The 21,691-nt window shown below is 39.9% G+C and overlaps 1 protein-coding gene across 5 annotated transcripts in view; it reads left to right on the forward strand.

The window, feature by feature from the left end:
• Window positions 1-21,691, forward strand: part of mpp7a (MAGUK p55 scaffold protein 7a) — a 408,735-nt gene that overhangs the window by 293,401 nt on the left and 93,643 nt on the right. For all 5 annotated transcript variants that reach the window (XM_055651874.1, XM_055651881.1, XM_055651863.1 and 2 more), the window contains 2 exons: window positions 10,312-10,508; window positions 11,219-11,283. In XM_055651874.1, coding sequence (XP_055507849.1) covers window positions 10,312-10,508; window positions 11,219-11,283 — 262 coding nt within the window. The remainder of the gene's footprint in view (window positions 1-10,311; window positions 10,509-11,218; window positions 11,284-21,691) is intronic.

Here is a 21,691-nt window from a genome sequence, read left to right on the forward strand (position 1 = left end):
GATTTACAAAGGGGAAATTATACTTGAATAACCTTCTGGAATTTTTTGAGGATGTAACTAGGAAAATTGACAAAGGAGAGCCAGTGGTTGTAGTGTACCTGGACTTTCAGAAAGCATTTGATAAGGTCCCAAATAAGAGAATAGTGGGCAAAATTAGAACACATGGTATTGGGGGTAGGGTACTGACATGGATATAAAATTAGTTGGCAGACAGGAAACAAAGAGTGGGGATTAACAGGTCCCTTTCAGAATGGCAGGCAGTGACTAGTGGGGTATCGCAAGGCTCGGTGCTGGGACCGCAGCTATTTACAATATACATTAATGGTTTAGATGAAGGGATTAAAAGTAACATTAGCAAATTTGCAGATGACACAAAGCTAGTGTGAACTGTGAGGAGGATGCTATGAGGATGCAGGGTGAATTGGACAGGTTGTGGGAGTGGGCAGATGCATGGCAGATGCAGTTTAATGTGGACAAATGTGGCGTTATCCACTTTGGTGGCAAGAACAGGAAGGCAGATTATTATCTGAATGGTGTGAAGTTAGGAAATGGGGAAATACAACGAGATCTGGTTGTCCTTGTACATCAGTCACTGAAAGTAAGTATGCAGGTACAGCAGGCAGTGAAGAAAGCTAATGGTATGTTGGCCTTCATAACAAGAGGAGTTCAGTAAAGGAGCAAAGAGGTCCTTTTGCAGTTGTACAGGGCCCTGGAGAGACCACACCTCTAGAGTTTTGGTCTCCAAATGTGTGCAGTTTTGGTCTCCAAATTTGAGGAAGGACATTCGTGCTATTGAGGAAGTGCAGCGTAGGTTCACCAGGTTGATTCCTGGCATGGCTGGACTGTCATATGCTGAGAGAATGGAGCGACTGGGCTTGTATACTTTGAAACATATAAGATTATTAAGGGTTTGGACATGCTAGAGGCAGGAAAAATGTTCCCGATGTTTGGGGAAGGCAAAACGAAGGGCCATGGGGAGAAGGCAGGAACGGGCTACTGATTGTGGATGATCGGCCATGATCACAGTGAATGGCGGTGCTGGCTTGAAGGGCCGAATGGTCTGCTCCTGCATCTATTCTCTCTTGTCTATTAAGGAGAGGATTAGCAGGTCAATGAGGTCCTTGCACACAGAAATGGGAGCATTTGTACTGAAAATATGGAAATAAGAGAGATTAACGCACTGAAAATAAGATATTAAGCAAAAGTCGTGTCTGCCTTCATGGAAGAAACTGAAAACCACTCTGAAACCATGGAGGGCTACAATTCTAAACAAGCGGCCCCATTAAAATTAACAACAATATCAGAGAAATTAATAGGACTGAGAAGCACGAGGTCCCCAAATCATGATGACCTATGTCCCAGGATTTTGAAGGAGGCAGCTATGAAGAAAGCAGATGCCATACAAAATTCTTAGATTCTACAGCTTGCTGCATTTAGCAGGGAACATGGATGAGATCCAAGAAAAATATGAGAAACAGGACCTTATACCAAAATCTGAAATTATTTTTTTGAAATATAAGGTTAATTTAAAAAAAAATTGAAATAATAGCTTTATTAAAATCTCTACTCACAGATTATAACTCTGAAGTTAGGAAACAAATCTTTTTGGACTGAATAAATTAATCATCTAATGTCTAATCGAGCTTCTCCACCATAGGCTGGACGTCTCTGAAGATCTCGGCTCGGACTTAAAGAATGAGCTAATCCTCAAGTGCTCACCATTCCTGGTCAAATCTTTGCCTTTCCATGTAGCATGAAATGAGTTGATCCAAGCCTCTTTGAAAGTTGATACTCCTTTCTATGACAGTATCAACGCCCAAATTTCAAACCTCACCCAATGATCCATGAATGGTTACTGCAGTAAACGCTGTCTTAGCAGGCTCTGTCTCGTTCTCACCCTAGTTCCCTGCTAAATGCAGCAAGCTGCTCGGGTTTCTTGTTTTTAAGAAGGAACTGCAGATGCTGGAAAATCGAAGGTACAAAAAAAAACTGGAGAAACTCAGCGGGTGCAGCAACAGAAAAAGGCAACGTTTCGGGCCGAAACCCTTCTTCAGTCTGAAGAAGGGTTTCGGCCTGAAACGTTGCCTTTTTCCTTCGCTCCATAGATGCTGCTGCACCCGCTGAGTTTCTCCAGCTTTTTTGTGTAGCTTCGGGTTTCTTGTTTGTTGCTTCCTGCTGGTGGAAATTGATCAGCTTAAGCACCTCCCCATTCTTGGCTGTCAAATTCCTCCCATCTGTTTGGCCAGCTTCACAACCTTAGTGATTTAAGTGTTGATGGTGGTGATGCCTCAACAGTCATTAATGAATTCATGGCAACATTTATGCCAACAGGCCTTAAAAATTAAAAGTTTGACTGGCTTCTCAGCCACCTGGATAATGTTGATGCACTGAAAATGTTTCATTGTTTCCAAAACTGATAGATATGTCAGCTGTGTCGTCAAATGTATCCAGTGCCTCTCCTTTGAACATCTTTGTGTAAGAAATTTTAATGGAGGCAGATTGAAAAAGTGAGTGCATTCATTTATCCGTGGTAAATACCAAGAACTCAGGTTTAAAATTGTTTGGACTTTTCTTCATCATCAGATCCCAATTACATATTGCAGGTAAAATTCCTGAACAGTGAATGCTTGGTATTGCCATTATTTCCTCCACTTAAGATGCTTTAGCTCTAATTGCTGTGCCATTGAGAACTGATCCTCTTCCATTAATTATCTCATTGACCCAAAGATAGAATAGTTTCCCAACCTTATTGCATTGAGGAATTTGTGGCATTAAATAAACTTTTGAACTTGGTTTTTGCTTTCACAGACTATTTTAGAAATAAAGCAAAAACAAGTGCTGGATTAATTCGGTGGGTCTGGCAACATTTCTGGAAAGTATGGATAGGTGACATTTTGGGTCTGGACCCTTCTTCAGACTGATTGTAAAGGGAGGGGGTTGAAGACAGCAGGGTGAGAGGAGGGGCAGGACAAAGCCTGACAGGTAATCACCTGATACAGATGAGGAGGGGGGTTGAATAGGCAGATGGTGGACAAAGATCAGAGATGAAAAGACAAGTGTGAGACAAAAGGAATGAAGAGTTGGTCATTGTGAAGCTAGAAGAAGGAATGTAGATGGAAGAGAAGGGGAGAAATCTAGGTAGGACACAGAGGGGAGGGGAGGGGAGAGGGGGGGGGTTATAAAATTGGAGAACTCAATGTTCATACCATTGGATTATAAGCTACCCAAACGGAATATGATGTGCTGTTCCTCTAGCTCGCTTGTGATATTTAGCATTATTATTGTATGCACATTTGCATTGTTTAAATTATTTTGACAAACAACACATCAATATTAGTGATTTTCATTTATAGTAAATTGACATGATATTTTGAGCACCATGTCATAAGCTTTTTTGATGTCACATTCACAAGTATGGCACGGAAGCCCTAAGCAAACTGGCTGGGATTTCAGCACCTAATTAGCTGCTGCATAAGCATGCGAACAGTGTGACTTGAATCTCTTCATTGCCTTTTTCCTGCATGCTCCATTATTGTCTGACTCGATAAATATCATGAAATTTATCTATCTCTGTATAGACAAAATAACACAGTAACTGAGCCACGCCGGGCTGGTGGAACGCCGACGCCGAACCCCGACGGTGAGCATCCTCCTCCTCAGCGGCCCGGACCTCCTGATCAGCCGCCTCCCGCTGCCGGAGTCTGCAGCTCCTGAGTCCGCTGCTGGAGCTCCAGTCGATCCCGTCAGGAAAGGCCACGCCAATCCAGGTAGGTAGGCCGCTGTGGGGGGTGGGGGGGGGGGGGGGGGGGGGGGGGGGGGGGGGGGGGGGGGAGGACGCGACTACTCCGCGTCCTCACCACGAGGATTATATCCACCACCTGAATCAAGAAATTGGATTTCATAATACTGTAGTAATAAATTGCATACCCATTATTCTGAGTCTCTGACCCTTGATTCTCGGCTTGGCCAACGGAAATGGAATCCCTGTTGAGCTCTGCAAGAATGTTGTACATTTCCATCAGATCTCTTTGCTCTGCTCCAAACTCCAGAGAATACTGGTTTAGTGTATTCAATTTCACCTTGTATGACTAGCCTGCCTTTGTCGGAAATGGAGTTGCACTCCCTCGAAGACAAGAGGATGTCTCCCAAGGTACAAAAACCCAGCAGATAAAGTGATTCAGCTGCGGAAATGAAGTTATAGTTAATAGTTCAAAACAAAATGTTGCCAAATGTTTGGGAAATTACAGTACTAAGCAAAGGAGGATTTAGGAAATAAAACATGGAAAACTCGTATGATCTAGTGGGAAACAAAGACAGACTTAAAGTGTCTACAGTTGTGAAAAAAGCAAGATATTAGCAAAATAATAATGTGCAGTCCCTTAGAGACCAAGCAAAGAAATTGGAGAATAAGGAAAAGTCAGAAAAATGAAACAGATTCTGTGATTCTCTTCATGGAAGAAGGCAAATCTAACTTTGGATTAATGGAGTCCCTTTCCCACACTGACCTTTCTGTCCTGGGCCTCCTCCATTGTCAGACTGAGACCCAGTGCAAATTGAAGGAACAGCACCTCATATTTCACTATCGGTTTACACCCCAGCAATATGAATATTGACTTTTCGAACTTCAAGTAACCCTTGCTTTCCCTCTCCATCCCTTCCCCTTCCCAGTTCGGAAACCAATATTATCTCAGAAACCATCTTATCACTGTTTACTTTGTTGTTACCTCCTAGCTAACAATGATCTATTCTACATTCTCCTTGATCTCCATCCCCTTTGACCTCTCGTTCCCACATCTTACACTTCCTTATCTATGCATCTCCCCCTGCCCCTCCCCTGACTCTCAGTCGGAAGAAGGGCTTTGACCCGAAAAGCCACCCATTCTTTCCCTCCAGAGATGCTGCCTGTCCCACTGAGTTACACCATCATTTTGGGTCTATCATAGGTCTAGAGGCAATACAGTATTATTTCATTTGTCACCAGAGCAAAGGGTGTGCTTGTAATTTGTTTTTTTGGGGGACCAACTTGGTCCACCTGAGGATGAGAGGAGTATATGTTTGCAAGAAGGAGCACAAATTTGATTCATTTTCTCCCAAGAGGGAATGTACATCCTGCCTGCTCTGGACATGGACATGTGTCTCTCTGCAAGGTCAAAATATGGTAATAAACAATTAGAATCAAAAGTGCACACCAAAACCATACTTTAAAGTAAGCATCACATTTGTTCCTATTTTCACTTGTATAGCAAAAATATCATTCATGATTGTGCCAAGACTAACGAACAGGAAGCAGCTTAAGAAACAGCGTTTAAAAGACATGTAGACAGGCACATAGATAGGACATGTTTAGAAAGGTGTGGGCCAAATGCAAGGAGATGGGACTAATGTAGATGGAACATATTGGGTCGAAGGGCCTGTCAAGTCAAGTTTATTTGTCACATACACATACGGGATGTGCAGTGCAATGAAAAGTGGCAATGCTCGCAGATTGTGCAAACAAACTACAAAACAAAATGGAATAGAATCACATATTCACATATTATATATTTGTGGGAGGAAAAAAAAGGAAAAACAACAATTTTAAAAAGACACCACACAACAGAAAATTGGTACAGTAAAGTTAGTCCCTGGTGAGATAGCAGTTTACAGTCCTAATGGCCTCTGAGAAGAAACTCCTTCTCATCCTCTCTGTTTTCACAGCATGGCAACGGAGGCGTTTGCCTGACCGTAGCAGCTGGAACAGTCCGTTGCTGGGGTGGAAGGGGTCTCCCATTATCTTGTTGGCTCTGGAGTTGCACCTTCTGATGTATAGTTCCTGCAGAGGGGCGAGTATAGTTCCCATAGTGCGTTCGGCTGAACGCACTACTCTCTGCAGAGCCTTCTTGTCCTGGGCAGAGCAGTAGGGGGCTGAAGATGCAACCCTGGAGGCGATCCTGTGCTCATGGTGAGGGACTTTGATGTATTTCCTCCCATCTTGACTACCTGGGACCTGGTGGTGAGAAAGTCCAGGACCCAGGCACACAGGGGGATGTTGAGCCCCAGTTCCAGCAGCTTCTCAGCAAGTCTGGTGGGGACAATCGTGTTGAAGGCTGAACTGAAGTCTATGAACAGCATCCTCACATAGCCCCCCTTCTGGCTGTCAAGATGAGAGAGAGTGGTGTGCAGAACCTGGGAGTCCACATCATCCGTGGATCTGTTCGGACGATATGCAAATTGTAGTGGGTTCATGTTGCGAGGGAGGAAGGCGCAGATGTGATTCTTCACCAGCCTCTCAAAGCATTTCATGACTACCGAGGTGAGGGCCACCGGACGGTAGTCATTCAGACAGGCTGGGGAGGCATTTTTAGGTACAGGCACAATGATGGATTTTTTGAAGCAGGCAGGGACCACGGACTTGGCCAGGGTGAGGTTGAATATTGTAGTGAGCACCGGAGCTAGCTGCGTAGCACAGGACTTAAGTACTCGCCCCGAGATGCCATATGGGCCATACGGGCAGCTTTCCTCGTGTTCACCCGTGTCAGAGCCCTCCTCACATCGTGCTCGGACAACGTGAATATGTGCACATTCCTCCCCTCAGCTTCGATAGCCAGCACGCTGGCGGTATTGTCGTTAGTCGGCAGACCTGGGGTGATGTTGCCCGTCTCGAAACGAGCGTAAAAGGAGTTCAGGTCATCAGCTAGGGAGGTGTCGGAACTTCCGGTTGATGGGGGGGCTGCTCCGGTAGTTGGTTACAGTCCGTAGCCACTGCCACAGGCGTCTGGTGCCCTGCTGCTCCATCTGTGACTCCATCTTGTCTCTGTACTTCCTTTTTACGTCCTTCACCGCCCTTCGCAGTCGGTAGGACTCTACCTTGTAGACGTCCATATTTCCGGACGCCAGGCCCGAGTTGTAGGCAGCGGTGCGAGCATTCAAGGCAACACGAACGGACCTGTCCACCCAGGGTTTTGATTCGGAAAGGTGCTAACCCTTACCGTGGGGACGATGTGTCGGCTATTGGTGCGATGCAGTCCGTGACTGCTTCTGCGAACTCACTGCCGTCAGTGGAACTTGCTTGGAACATATTCCAGTCGACATCTGTCAATGCATCATGCAGCATGGTCCCTGACTGGTCGGACCACCGCTTTACGTCCCTCGTCACTGCCGCTTCCCGAACTATCCTCTGTTTGTACTCCGGCAGCAGGAAAATGGCAGCGTGGTCAAATTTTCCTAAGGGAGGGAGCGAAACGGCCTTGTAGCCCTTCCGGAACGGCGTATAGCAGTGGTCCAGTGTTCTCTCCCCCCTGGTGGCACATGTGATGTGTTGGTAGAAGTCCGGCATGACCTTCTTGTGATTTCATTTATTAAAATCTCCAGCCACCACCATAGCCGCATCCGGGTTCAACGCTGTAAGACTGACTATTAACAGGATTGCATGGAGCCTTAATGAAACAATTATTGCCATATCTGGCTGGATCATGCATTAATTTTAGGCTTCTCTATTCCAGACAAGTTCTGCGGTAACTCTTTCCACTATCAATGTTCTTAATCCCTTCCTTCCACAATCAGTTCCAACACATGCGAGAAACTCACATTTATTGTATTGTATATCTTTATTGTCATTTCCTGAGTATTCACATACCCAGAAGAAACAAAAAAACGTTGCTCAACCAGTGTCCATTCAGTGTGCATTAAAAATAAATAGAAATAAAAATACATATATCATGAACAAATTAAACACTTTACTCTCTACTAAACATCAACAGGCGTTCCGATCGGCAGCGGCACGACAGTGGCTCTGCTGCAGTGTGTCCAGGTTGGTGGTTGGTGCGCGATACTTTGGCAGGGGGCAAAGTCCGTTTATCAGTCTTATAGCCTGCGGGAAGAAGCTGAGGAGCATCCTGCTGGTTTTGCAGCTAATGCTCCTGTACCTCTTCCCAGATGGCAGGATGGTGAATATGTGATGCGATGGGTGGTAGGGGTCTTTGATGATGGAGATGGCTGCTGATACATCTCTTCCTCTATATGTCTAGCAGGAAAGGGAGTGGAGCACCAATAATCCTGCTGGCGGTCTTCACAATCCTGTCTAGTTGGTGCCGTTCGTACGCCTTGCAGCTCCCAAACCAGGAAGTGATGCCGTAGGTCAATGTGCTCTCGATTGTCCACCTATAAAAAGTCCGTAGGTGTGTAGTGGGGAGACCTGCTTTACGTAGTCTTCGGAGAGGGTGTAGTCGCTGCTGGGCTCTCTTGACCAGTGCTGTGGTGTTGGCCGTGGACGTCAGGTCATCTGACAGGTGGAGTCCTAGGAACTTCACGCTGCTGACCCTTTCCACATCAGCTCCATCGATGTGCAGAGGTGTATGGTGTTGTTTTCCCGCCCTCCTGAAGTCAACCACCATCTCCTTAGTTTTTCCCACGTTGAGAATGAGGTTGTGGGATTTGCACCATCCTGTGAGCAGCTCCACCTCCATCCTGTACGCCGACTCATCATTGTCACTGATGAGACCCACCACTGTTGTGTCATCAGCGAACTTGTTGATGAAGTTGTTGTTGAGTCTAGCAGTACAGTCGTGTGTCAGCAGACTAAACAGCAGGGGGCTTAGGACACAGCCTTGGGGTGAGCCAGTGCTCACGGCTATGGTTTTTGATGTCCTACTGCCCACCCTGACTGTCTGCTGCCGTTGCGATAGAAAGTTCAGGACCCAGTTGCATGTGCCAGCATCAACCCCCAATAGCTCCAACTTCTCCACCAGCTGCTGCGGAATGATTGTGTTAAAAGCAGAGCTGAAGTCTATGAAGAGGATCCTGGCATAAGTATTTTTCCGATCAAGGTGTGACAGTACGAGGTTCAGTGTTGTTGAGACTGCGTCCTCTGTGGATCGGTTGGCAAGAATCAACAGTCAAAAGCATTTTATTGTCATATGTACCGAAACATAGCAATGAAATTCTCACTTGCAGCAGCAGCAGAACAGCAGGTTTGTAAACACAGTACTCAATAGATAATACAATAAACAAACAAAAAAATAAGTTTAATAAATAAAAATCCCATATAGTACAACATACCCAATAAAGCTCAAAGTCCCTAGGAAGTTTGGAGTTAAGTTGGAGTTGATAATGTTCAATAACCTGATAGTTGTTGTGAAGAACAGGTTCCTGAACCTGGATGTTACTGTTTTCAGACTCCTATATCTTCTTTGGATTGTTTTCTGATGCCGGAGGTTGCGGGGAAATCTGGTAGAAGCATATAAAATTATGAGATGCATAGATAGGATAGATGGTCAGAATCTGAAGAAAGGTCCCGACCCAAAGTAAAGATCGATATCTGTGAATACTTCCGTCTGAAGAAAGGTTCCAACCCAAAATATCACCTATCCATGCTCTCCAGGGACTGCTGAGTTAGTCCAGCACAGTGTGTTTTTATTGTAAACCAACATCTGCAGTTCCTTGTTTCTGTAGTCAGAATCTTTTTCCCAAGATAGAAACATCAAATACTCGAGGGCATAGCTTTAAGGTGCTAGGGCCACAATGAGATGTGTGGAGCAAGTTGTTTTACACAGAGGGGTGATGAATGCTCAGGGGGTGGTGGGGTCGGGGGTGGTGTTTGAACCGGATACGTTAGTGGGAATCAAAATACTTTTGGCTAGGCATATGGATATGCAGGGAATGGAGGGAAATGGGTTATGTGCAAGTTGACAAGTGATGGTCTAGGCATAGTGTTTAGCACAGACATTGTGGGCCGAAAGACCTGTTCCTCTTTATAAATATTTTGGCATCTGGCAGGATAAGCTGAAATTGGAGTGTAACCACATTTGAATGACACTTAGAAGCACTGGGAGTATAAAAGGGTATTGTACTTGATAAATTAAGAAAAAAGTTGATGTTACTGCATGATGAAGGGCAATTGTTTATCCTGTTGTCTGACTATATTCATCCATTGACAACACTCAGTGACCTTGTATGCTGTACAGTGGCAGTGAACAATTGTAATCATTTTTTCAAAATATTGCCTTTTTGAATTTAAAGCAATGCATCTTTTCAATTTGGCAGCAGTTTCTAGGAATGTAAGATGGATTGGTTTCTTCACACTGGAGTTTTCCTTGTAGATTAAATTGCATTAATTTTTAATTATTCTTCACAATGTTTTGATGTGCGATAATTCTTTCTGTCAACAGATTGCTTTATAAGAATTTTGAAATTATTTCTCTCTGCACAAGAGCTTCCGTGCGTTGTGTAGTCTCCTCGCCATATTGCCAGTGGAAGATATTCCTGGTATTTGAGAGGCAGCGGCCATGTCACATTGAAATATGAGTAAACATGATCATTTTCTCTCTTTCGCAGATGTTTGTCAGGACTTTATTTGATTATGACCCTAATGAGGATAAAGTTATTCCATGCAAAGAAGCTGGGCTTTCTTTCAAGAACGGAGATATTCTTCAGATCGTTAGCCAGGATGATGCAACCTGGTGGCAGGCCAAGCAAGAGTGTGATGCCAATCTGAGAGCAGCACTGATCCCATCAAAGCAGTTCCAAGAGAGGTAACCACCACATAAACAGCCTTCAGGCTGCTACAGTAATACAATAAACTCCATAAGCATGGTTTCATGCCAAAAATGCACAATGGAATGAGATCCATTACAAATTGTTTTCTGAATATACATTTGATAACAGAATGCCATATAGTAATGATACAGGCCATTCATTCCTCTGTCCATGCTGGCCATGTTACACTATCAACATTTCATTCTTCCCACATCTCCATCAACTTGCCCCAAATCCTATCTTTCAACTAGCACTAAGAGGCAATTTACAGTAGCCAATTAAACTATCACATATTCCATTTGGGGAGAACCCATACGGCCACAGGAAGAACATGCAAACTCCACCCAGATAGCACAGGGAGTCAGGATTGAACCCGAATCACTGGAACTGTGAGACAACACATCTTCCTGTTGGGCTACTGTGCTGTCCACATATAGTATGTAAATAATACAAGTCAATATAAAAATCCTTGTGAGTTCCTCATATCTGGTTTATGCTGTTGAGAATAAAGACAATAGACAATAGAAAAACACATGGAAAACACAACTGTTTCTTGGCATCACTTGGATAGCTTGTGGATTTGTTCTGTCTGCAGTAAAAGCAAATATTTTGCATTAAAATAATGTTGTGATATTTGTTAAAGGTTTTCTGTACTTTTATCTGCCACTGGTTCACTATTGACAGATTTGTCACTGGCTTCTTGCAGGAGATTTGCACTTCGAAGACCTGTGGCATTTGTTCAGCCACAAAGGAATTCCAATAGACGATCATGTAAGTCAATATGTTGCATGATAATTGTTAAAAAGATTCACATTTTTGTAGCAAACGAAAAGAAACCCCAAGTGTTTCCACACAGTAAGTTAGCCTAGTTTATTTCTCTCAGTTCCCCCCCAAAATCTCCATAGCATGCCGGTGTCCGAAATCTGGTGGTGATTCTCTGTTGTGCTGTTGCTTGATTTGGCAGGTGGAGCCATGGTTAAAACCAAATTATGTGTGTTAATGCCAGGCAATGACATGCTGAGAATGGTAAATCTCCCTTGTGGAATGGTAACTATTTTAAATGGTTGGCAACACTGAGACACTGATTCATGATATTATAGTTTGGAGATTTTATCCAGCCATACAGAGATTTGGGACTGTTTTGTCATTTGTAATATGGAAGACTGTTTTAAATGCACCCCTATCACACATGCATATTACAATCTCTGGTGTAATTCATGTTCTGCCAGATGGACTTCAGAGCTAGACAAATAGCAATTGGTCATTTTTCAAGCACATAAGAACTTTTAACAGAAGTCGGATGGATTTCCAGGTCATTGGTGAGAATGTTCTTATGTGACTTGAAAAATTGATGTGATGTGTTCGGACTTGGGCAATCATGCTCTCAAATTTGCATTTTTAATCCATAAATTAAATCAGTGCTCCTTACTTTTGACTGTCTGTGGTAGATATTTTGGCCATTACTGCAGAACTGAGCATGATTTGTAAATTCATCATTAGGTTTTCCACCAACTTGAATAGCTTTAATTTGTTTTAAAAAAATTGATTCAGCATTTGATTTGTGGAATTGGGCAACATGAACAAGAGGAAGTTTTTAACTGCATCCAAATGTTGTTCATTTGAACAAGATGTAACCTGGTTTTACTGGCAAGTTTTGTCTCTCAACTGTGGTACCGCTTTCAGTTGCATTTGAACTTGAACTGAGACAAAAGAAAGAATGCATTGTGAATGGTACCAATTTTGAAAGGCTAAAAGTTTAAAAATAATATAAACCAGGTGTTTGCAAGCAATCTGACATCTTGCAGTAATGAACCTTGTCTGTCGTGGCAACTTCTTGCAGACATTTCTCGTAATCAATTTATCCAATTAAATTGAGTACTTTAAACATGCCAAAGTTTAAATAATTAACAGATTTTGTCACGGTTTGTGTAAATCAAGCACTCTAACATTCTAGGTGTAAGCTGATGATGAAGTAAAGGAATTCCACAGATCTAATCACATCCTTTTAGTTCAAGGCGGTTCAGGAAACACCACAGCAAATCATATGAGGTGTAATATTTTTCCTTGATGCTCGCACAGTGTCGAGGACATGAAGTATGAAGACATTAGAGTAGTCGTTCTGCTTTACCTGCAATCAGGAAATTAGAGACAAAATGTACTTGAAGTTGTGCTGGTTAGATTCCAGTAAATTTTGCAAATTAAAATCGTCTATGAGCCAAACCAAATGAAATATAATTATTTATTTTCTATTTTAATTAAAATTGATTCATTGATATACTTTAGAGTGGTATCATTGCACATTTGAAAATTACTACTGAAAATTAATTCAGTACCAATAATAAGTATTTTGAGGATTTCTAGTCATGGGTAAAGTCACAGAAATGTAATTCAAAAACTGCAGCAAATAGTTTAATATATTGTTTTGCTTGGAAAAGTTTAAAATATGGTTCTTAGATTCTGCATACCTGAGGAAATTGGTGCATTTGAAACGAATCTCAAACTCGTGAAAAAAAATTGCAAAGGAAACTAAGATGTGAATGGTTTTGAAAGTAATAAGTTTGGTTTAAAACTGTCTTTTTTTTTTAATGTTAGTTTGGTTGATTTTGCCAAGATAATTAGAATGTAAATTAGCTGAAATCCTATCCCAATATTCCTGAAAGAAAACTGAAGTTAGATGTCATATTAAGTAACCTTTATTTTGCATAGGAACATTTGTTTTGTGTGGTACAATGAATGCCTTGAGGTTTTAATGTGATAACATAAAGTTGAAAATAATTTGGTCATTTCAATAAAATACATGCAGATACATTCCTAAATGTGTTAAAATGACAAAGTACTTGAAAGATCCAGGATTTAGCTTCGATGAAATATGTCACTTGCTTATCTTAAAATTATAGATCAAGGACTTGTCCTAATATAGGCGTGTGCCAATTTGTGTGTGGGTACATCCTTAATTCTTATGAGACAAAATGTATTTTCTTCTTCCTCCTTTCTGTTGGCTGTTCTAAGATGAGGAAACTATTGAGATTGGTAGGTTGAGTTTTGTTTCTTTTTGAACAAAATTAGAGCAATTTGAACTTTTTCTTCCAACTATTTCAATTTTGTGCTTTCTCAATTTTTTTACTGCTTCGCAGAGGAAATTGAAGGTATTTGAACTTATATTTAACTACAGAACTAAATTGATTTGTAATATTAAAAAAAGTATAATGGTGAAGCTGCAAGAGCTATAATTCTATAATTCTATAGTGTGTTGAGTCCTGTTTATTTTTATTGTATGGCTGTATGGGAATTCATTTCACTGTGCCATCTGGCACATGTGACAATTAAATCTATCTTGAATCTTGAATCTTGAGCAGTTTGTCAATTGCATGTTGAATGTGTAGAGCACATGATTAAGTGCATGAATATGAGGTATTCTTCAATAACTTGGCTGCACTTAAGTTTTTTTCATTTTTCACTGGTCTACTTTTGTAAAGCATATTAAAATTAAACAATTGAATAATATATAAATGAACATGATATTTTATATCACAGTTCCACCAACAGTAAAGATTTGTGGTGTGAATCTCGTTTATTGTTTTTGCTGGTCTATTTTAGTAAATTAGATATGTAAGAGTATTTATGAAAGAGGATCAGTATAGGGCAAACTTTTGATATCAAGTAATTTTCTATGATATGAATTGTAGATTTTTAAGCTTGTCTTGACAACTTGGCTTGACAGCAGATTTTCCCAAATGGTATGGTTCATCAAAATATAATTTGGATCCCTCAGGCCAAGTTATTTGTTATAAATTCAGCAGAATTAGAATGCATTAACTAGAGTAAGAAGGAGAAAATAACACAATAGTGCAGCTTACTGAAAGGGAATATAAACAACTTTAAGTCTATGTTTGAATTCATGGTCTTCTCCATTTTGTGAAAAATATCTGGGGAAGTGCAATTTGTGTTTATATATGTTGCAATGGGTGATTGGCAGTAGCTTGGATGTCTAGAACTGTGATATTTCCCCTTTTATTGATACAATAGTAATAAAAAACAGGATTATCGACAGGCGGTTAAACTTTTTCTTCCTATAAAATCCAATAATATCGTGTTTGTTCAGTTTTTTTGCCTGTGCACTATAAAGTTTATCCGACACATCACAACCAATACTTAGTATGAATACTCATATATGTATTACTTTATATGTAAGTCTGAAGAAAGGACTCGAAATACACATTGAATATAGACCTCCCGGTCTCTATGTGAATATAGTTAAATGTTTAAAAGAAAACTTATGTATAAAAGAAACAAAAAGATAAAAAGAAAAAAAAGAGAAAAAAGGAAAAAACAAAACCCCCCTAAACTAAAGAGGAAAAAAAGCAAAACAGAATCTGGGCTGCAAAGAATTTCAACAATTTAAATCCCTGTTTGTCGTCAAGTCCGTTCCACTGTATAAAGGTAAAATAATTATTATAACAGTTGGAGAGGGGACAATTTATGTTGTGTGAAAATGTTGAACAAATTTTCCCCAAGTCCTATCAAATTTAACCAAGGGTTCAACAACGTCACTCCTGATTTTTTCTAAATTTAAACATGATATTGTTTCAGAGTACCAATGGAGTGTGGTCGGAGGGTTAGAGTCTTTCCATTTAAATAAAATAGATCTTCTTGCAATTAATGTGGTAAAAGCAATCAGCCGATGGGCGGAACGGGACAGATGAATAGAATCTAACATTGGTAGCCCAAAAATTGCAGTAATAGGATGAGGTTGTAAATCAATACCTAAAACTACAGAAATAGTATCAAAAATTAATTTCCAATATTTTTCCAAAAGTGGGCAGGACCAAAACATATGAGTCAGTGAGGCCACTTCAGAGTTACATCTGTCACAGGTAGGATTTATATGACCATAAAAATGAGCTAACTTATCTTTTGACATATGAACCTTGAATTGTATCAAAGCGTATCTTGCACACATTGAGGAAGTATTAACTAATTGAAGAACCTCTCCCATTTCTCTATAGATAGAGAAATTTGAAATTTGTCTGAAATAAATACAAAAATGTAGGTGATAAACATTTGAATATTGATTCGGCCGATTAAAGATAAGGACATTGGTGAACATTTAGTAAACTGTTGTTTGATATGGTCAATTAGAGGCGTAAAATTAGCTTTAAATAAATCCTTGTGTTTCTTGGTAATCTTAATACCTAAATAAGTAAAACATTCGGTAGTCAATCTAAATGGAAACTAGATTGTTTAATGGAAAAAGCTCACTCTTACTAAGATTTAGTTTAGAAAAACTACTAAATTGATTAAGTCGTGCTACTATTGCCGGAATAGATTTCTCAGGATTAGAAATGAATAATAACAGATCATCTGCATAAAAAGATAGTTTATGTGTCTTATTCCCGCGGACAATACCAAAAATATTAGGGGATTCCCTAATAGCGGTGGCCAAAGGTTCCAAAGCGATATCAAACAGTAAAGGACTTAAAGGACAGCCTTGTCTAGTACCTCGAAAGAGCCTGAGAAAAGGGATCACTGATTATTGGTAAGTACAGAAGCCTGAGGTATAGGATATATCAGCTTGATCCAATAAATAAATTTTGGACCAATCTTAAATGTTTCAAGTGTATTGAATAAGTATTCCCATACTACTCTATCAAACGCCTTCTCGGCATCAAGTGAAATGACACATTCTGGAGTTATATTTGACGCGGTATATACGATATTCATTAATCTCCCAACGTTAAAGTATGAGTAACGATTTTTAATAAAACCTGTCAAATCTTCAGAAATAATTTGCGGTAAAATATTTTCCAATCTCATAGCTAATATTTTGGAAAGAATTTTGGAATCTACATTTAACAGTGATATAGGTCTATATGATGTCACTACAGTAGGGTCTTTATCTTTTTTAAGAATTAAAGAAATAGATGTTTCATAAAAATATTGTGGTAATCTATTCATTAAAAAGGCTTCTTTAAAAACCTTGCATAGCCAGGGAGACAGTAAACTTGAGAAATACTTTAAAAATTATACTATAAACCCATCTAAACCGAGAGCTTTACCAGAATTCATCGAAAGGATTGGTTTCTGTATTTCTTCCTCCGTGATGGGTTCGTCTAACAACAGAGACTCATTATGTACTAAATTTGGCAAGTTCAGTTTCTTTAAAAACTGATGCATTATATTGGAATCAGTAAAAAGTTCTGATTGGTATTGGGAGGTATAAAATTCCTGAAAGGATTTATTAATTACATCATGGTCTACAGTCAGTGTACCATCCCGTTTACTCACTTTAGTAATCTGACGTTTGGCCGACACCACTTTTATCTGATTGGCCAGTAATTTACCAGATTTTGCGCCATGTATATAAAATTGACTTTTGGTTTTAAGTAGCTGATTCTCAATCGGTGATACTAATAACAAATCATGTCTCAATTGAAGTTCAACTCTATTCTTATAGAGCTCTAAACTAGGAGCTTTTGAATATGTTTTATCAATTTCTTAAATCTCATCAGCCAATATACATATTTCATTTTGAGTTTGTTTTTTTAATCCCACGGAGTATGAAATAATTTGTCCACGGATATATGCCTTAAAAGCATCCCAGACTACACCATTGGATATTTCTTCAGTAGAATTTGTTATGAAGAAAAAAGCAATCTGATCTTTAATAAAATTAACAAAATTTAGATCTTGAAGCAAAGTAGTATTAAATCGCCATTGTTTAGCACTAAACTTGGAATCAGGTAGTTTGATTGATAGTTTCAATGGTGCATGATCAGAAATAGCAATTGATTCACACTCACATGCAGTGACCGATGAAACCAGCCGAGAATCTAGTATAAGAATCTATTATAAAGTAGTCAATCCAAGAGTAACTATGATATACATGAGAGAAAAAATTACATTCTTTGTCATTTGGGTGTGAGAATCTCCAGACTTCTAACATTCCAGAGTCAAGTAAAAAATAATTGATAAAACTAGCTGAATTATTTGGAAGCACATTAATCAGAAGCAGATCTGTCCATCGAGGGGTTCAAACAACAGTTAAAGTCTCCACCCATTATTAAAAAGTGTTCATTTAAATTAGGAAAGGATGCAATTAACTGTTTAAAAAACTCAGGGTGATCAATATTTGGTGCATAAACATTCACCATAGCAACTTTTTGGTTATGAAGAACACCAATAATCACCAAAAAATCATTGATTGTCATCTTGCCTTACATGATATTCCTGAAAAAATATAATCTGAGCATTTAGTCTACGAAGAACTTTAAAAAAAAAATTCCTCTTAATGGGATGGTTCAAACCATTCACATTCCATGAAAGGAAGTTAATAACGTTATCCATATTGTTTGTAAAAATTATCTGTAATGTAAAGGGTTAATTTCTTAAAGCATAATAGTTCAGGATACTGGAAGAAGAAAAATCTAGGGCATAGCCAGAAGTGACGACATTTCAGATTTTTGTAGTTCAGATTCTACACAGATGAAAAAAGCTAAGCTAAAAGCAAAAGGCTCCGCCCCACCCATGCAACTGAATTAGCGAATTGTTGGTTTGCCGGAAGGTCAAGAAGGAGATAATGTTATACAATATGCTTCTAAAATGATAAAGGAGACTTTCAACATCGAGTACTATGAAAATCTTCCATTTTTGGATAACGCACACAGAATTGGGAAGAAATCTGGTCCCAAGATAAACCGAGACATTTGATTGTTCGGTTTCACTTCTTGCAGATGAAGGAGAATATTCTCCAGGCAGCAAAAAAGTTGGGCATGGTTGAATATGAAGGATGCAAGTTTTTGGTTTGTTCCTGATTATAGTTACGAGCTTTTGGAATTAAGAAAGTCTTTCCATAATGTAATGTCTGAGTTGTTTAAGAAAAAGTTGCGCCCTGCCTTACTTTATCCAGCTAGACTGCGTAAACGACTCTTTAATGGTAACATTCGATTTACTAACAATACTCAAGATGCTTCCAGCTTTCTGGAGGCTTATGAGGGTGAAGTTGCGACCGGGAGCAATAATAGCTGATTAATTTATAATTGGAGATTCACTGTTCCTATTTTGATAATAAATCGTTTTGTAATGATTATGAATTGGATGAGTTGGGTTTTTTTATTTACTTTTTCGAATTTTAGTATGATGGTATCAAACAACAACTTTTACATTCTCTAAGATACTGTTAATTTAATGTAATGGTATATATATATTAATTTTTAAGATTTTCTTTGGTAGCCTTCCTATTTTTTTAAATTGAAGGAATTTTTTTTTACTTCCCGTCTTGAGACAAATTAAGTGAACGCAGTTCTTGTTTTTCATATTTTGACCTTGGATAAATAATATGAAGTAGCTCTTGTGTCCCACTGCTAAAATTGACTTTTTTAACCATAACATTAATTTTGTTTTGCCTATTGAGTGGCAAATATGCTTTCTTGTTACGTTGGTTGCTGTCGTTAGGAGAGATGGGGGTAGGGAAGGGATTAGGTAGCGTACTGACTGTCTACTGGTCAGTTTCGGGCTTTGCAGGTTAAATTCCATCTGCCATTTCTCCTCCTGTATCGAGATCCTTCACTGTGAATCGTATGCAACTTCATCTTCTGGATCAGCCTATCATGAGGGACTTTGTCAAATGCCATACTAAAATACACGAAGGCATTAATCACCTTCATTGCCTCATCAAAAAACGTAATCAAGTTAGAAAGATGTGACCTGTTGTGGACATAATCAAGGTGACTGCCATTCTCTTCCAAATTGGAGCAGATCCTATTCCGAGGAATTCTCTCGAATAGCTTCCCGATCACTGATGTGAGGCTATCTGGCTCATAATTTTCTATTGTTATCTCTACTTCCCTTCTTATACAAAGAAACAACAATGGCTGCTTTCCAATTCTCCAGGACATTGTTTGTGGCTAGAGAGGAATCAATGATCTTCGTCAAGTCCCATACAATCTCTTGTCTCGTCTCAATAACCTGAGTTAAATACCACCAAGCCTTGGGAATTGATCCGCCTTAATGCTTTTCAAGAGACCCAACACCATCTCCTCCATGGTCTCAAACAGCCCGAGCATATTAGTACACCACGGACTGATCTTGCTGTCCTCCATGTCCATCTCATTAGTGAATACCTATGCTAAGTACTCGTTTAGTACCTCACCTACATTCTGTGAATCCAAGTATAAATTTTTTTATTTTATCCTTGATCAGCCCTACATAGCCCTCTCGTTTTTAATGTACATATAAAAAGCCTTGGAATTTTCTTTATTCTGACATGCTCTTGATGTTTCAAGGCCTCTTTTGTTCCTTCTAATTCCCTGGTTGAGTTATTTTCTGCTTGCTTTATATTCCCGGAAGGCTCTGTCTGGTTTCAGTTTTTTAAACTGTACACATGTTTCCTTTTTGACCAAATTTACAACCTCTTTGGTCACCCGAGATTCACTTACCTTGCCATCCTTGTCCCTCCTCCTTACTGGAACATGCCGGTCCTGAACTCTGATCAGCTGATCTTTCAATGACTCCCACATGTCTGGTGTGGACACGCCCAATATCAGCTGCTCCCAATTTATTCTCCCGAGTTCCTGCCTAATGATGTTGAGATCCACCTTACCCCAGTTTAGTACTTTCCCCCCAAGATCTAGACTTGTCCTTATTCATAACTATCTTAAAGCTTATGGAGTAGTGATCAATAATGATCACTGTTCAAAATGCTCTTCCACTGAACGACCAGACTCGTTTCCTACTACAAAGTCCAATATGGCTCTCCTCAAGTTCATAAGATCATAAGGAATAGGAGTAGAATTAGGCCATTTGGTCCATCAAGTCTACTCTGCCGTTCAATCATTGCTGATCTATCTCTCCCTCCTAACCCCATTCTCCTGCCTCCTCCCCATAACCCCTGACACCTGTACTAAGTTGGACTATGCACAGAAGATAAACACAAAATGCTGAAGGAATAGGTGACGTTTCAGGTCAAGACCCTTCTCCAGTCTGGGAATCAGGGGAGGGGAAAACTAGAGGAAAGAAAGGTTCAGAACAAATCAGAGCCAGCACCGATGACCAAGGAAAGGTGTAACTCACAATGATATGTTGGCTGATATGGGGAAGAGGTGATAATGAAGGGATATATGCATGCAAGCAGTGGAACTAGTAGGACCACTAGAGTGGAGGAGGGGCGCAGAGAAAGAGGGAATGCAAGGGTTACTTGAAATTAGAGAAATCATAATTCATATCGCTGGGTTGTAAGATGCCCAAGTAAAATATGAAGTGCAGTTCCTCCAATTTGTGTGTGGCCTCACTCTGACAATGGAGGAGGCCCAGGGCAGAAAGGCCCAAGAATATCCACATGCTGCTTTAAGAAATGAGTTTGGATATACCTGACAAATTCAGCCTTGTCTAATACTTTTGTATTAAGCACGTCCCAGTCAATTGTTAAATAGTTAGCTAGCTGTGCTCAGTTCTGGCTGAAAATAATAGAAATGTGGATGTTTAGAGAGCAATGGTCACCATGAAACTAAAACAGATTAAAATAAAATGCTGGAGGAACTCTTCAGGATGGGCAGCAGCTGCGTCGGAAAATTGACAGATGAGGTTTTGGGTCGGGATCCTTCTTCATGACTTGGATCCACAGATGTTGCCTGACCTACTGAGTTCCTCCAGCAGTTTGTTTATTACTCAGACTCCCAGCATCTGCTGTTTCTTGTATCTCCAAACTTAAACTGATCTTTATCCTCCTCTTTTTCAATTGTTTATCTTCTTGCTCTTTTAAAGGTACAGTAATTTCTGTCTCTTTATTTCATATTTTATACAATTTGTGTTCTTTCTCGGTACCCTGTTATTTGTAATAAATAATTCATTACAAACTGCCCATCCAGGGAATAATTTTACTATTATTTTCAAACTCTTCATTTTTGAGACTTTTTTGGGAAGTATTTTGATGTTCTCTAGTACAATTTACTAGAATGTTGCCTGGGTTTCAGCAACTAAGTTACAGAGAAAGGTTGAACAAGTTAGGGCTTTATTCTTTCGAGCGCAGAAGGTTAAGGGGGGACTTGATAGAGGTTTTTAAAATGATGAGAGGGATAGACAGAGTTGACGTGGAAAAGCTTTTCCCACTGAGAGTAGGGAAGATTCAAACAAGGGGACATGACATGAGAATTAAGGGACTGAAGTTTAGGGGTAACATGAGGGG

The sequence above is a fragment of the Leucoraja erinacea genome, chromosome 2 (genome assembly GCF_028641065.1).
Source record: "Leucoraja erinacea ecotype New England chromosome 2, Leri_hhj_1, whole genome shotgun sequence".
Classification (NCBI taxonomy): Eukaryota; Metazoa; Chordata; class Chondrichthyes; order Rajiformes; family Rajidae; genus Leucoraja; species Leucoraja erinaceus.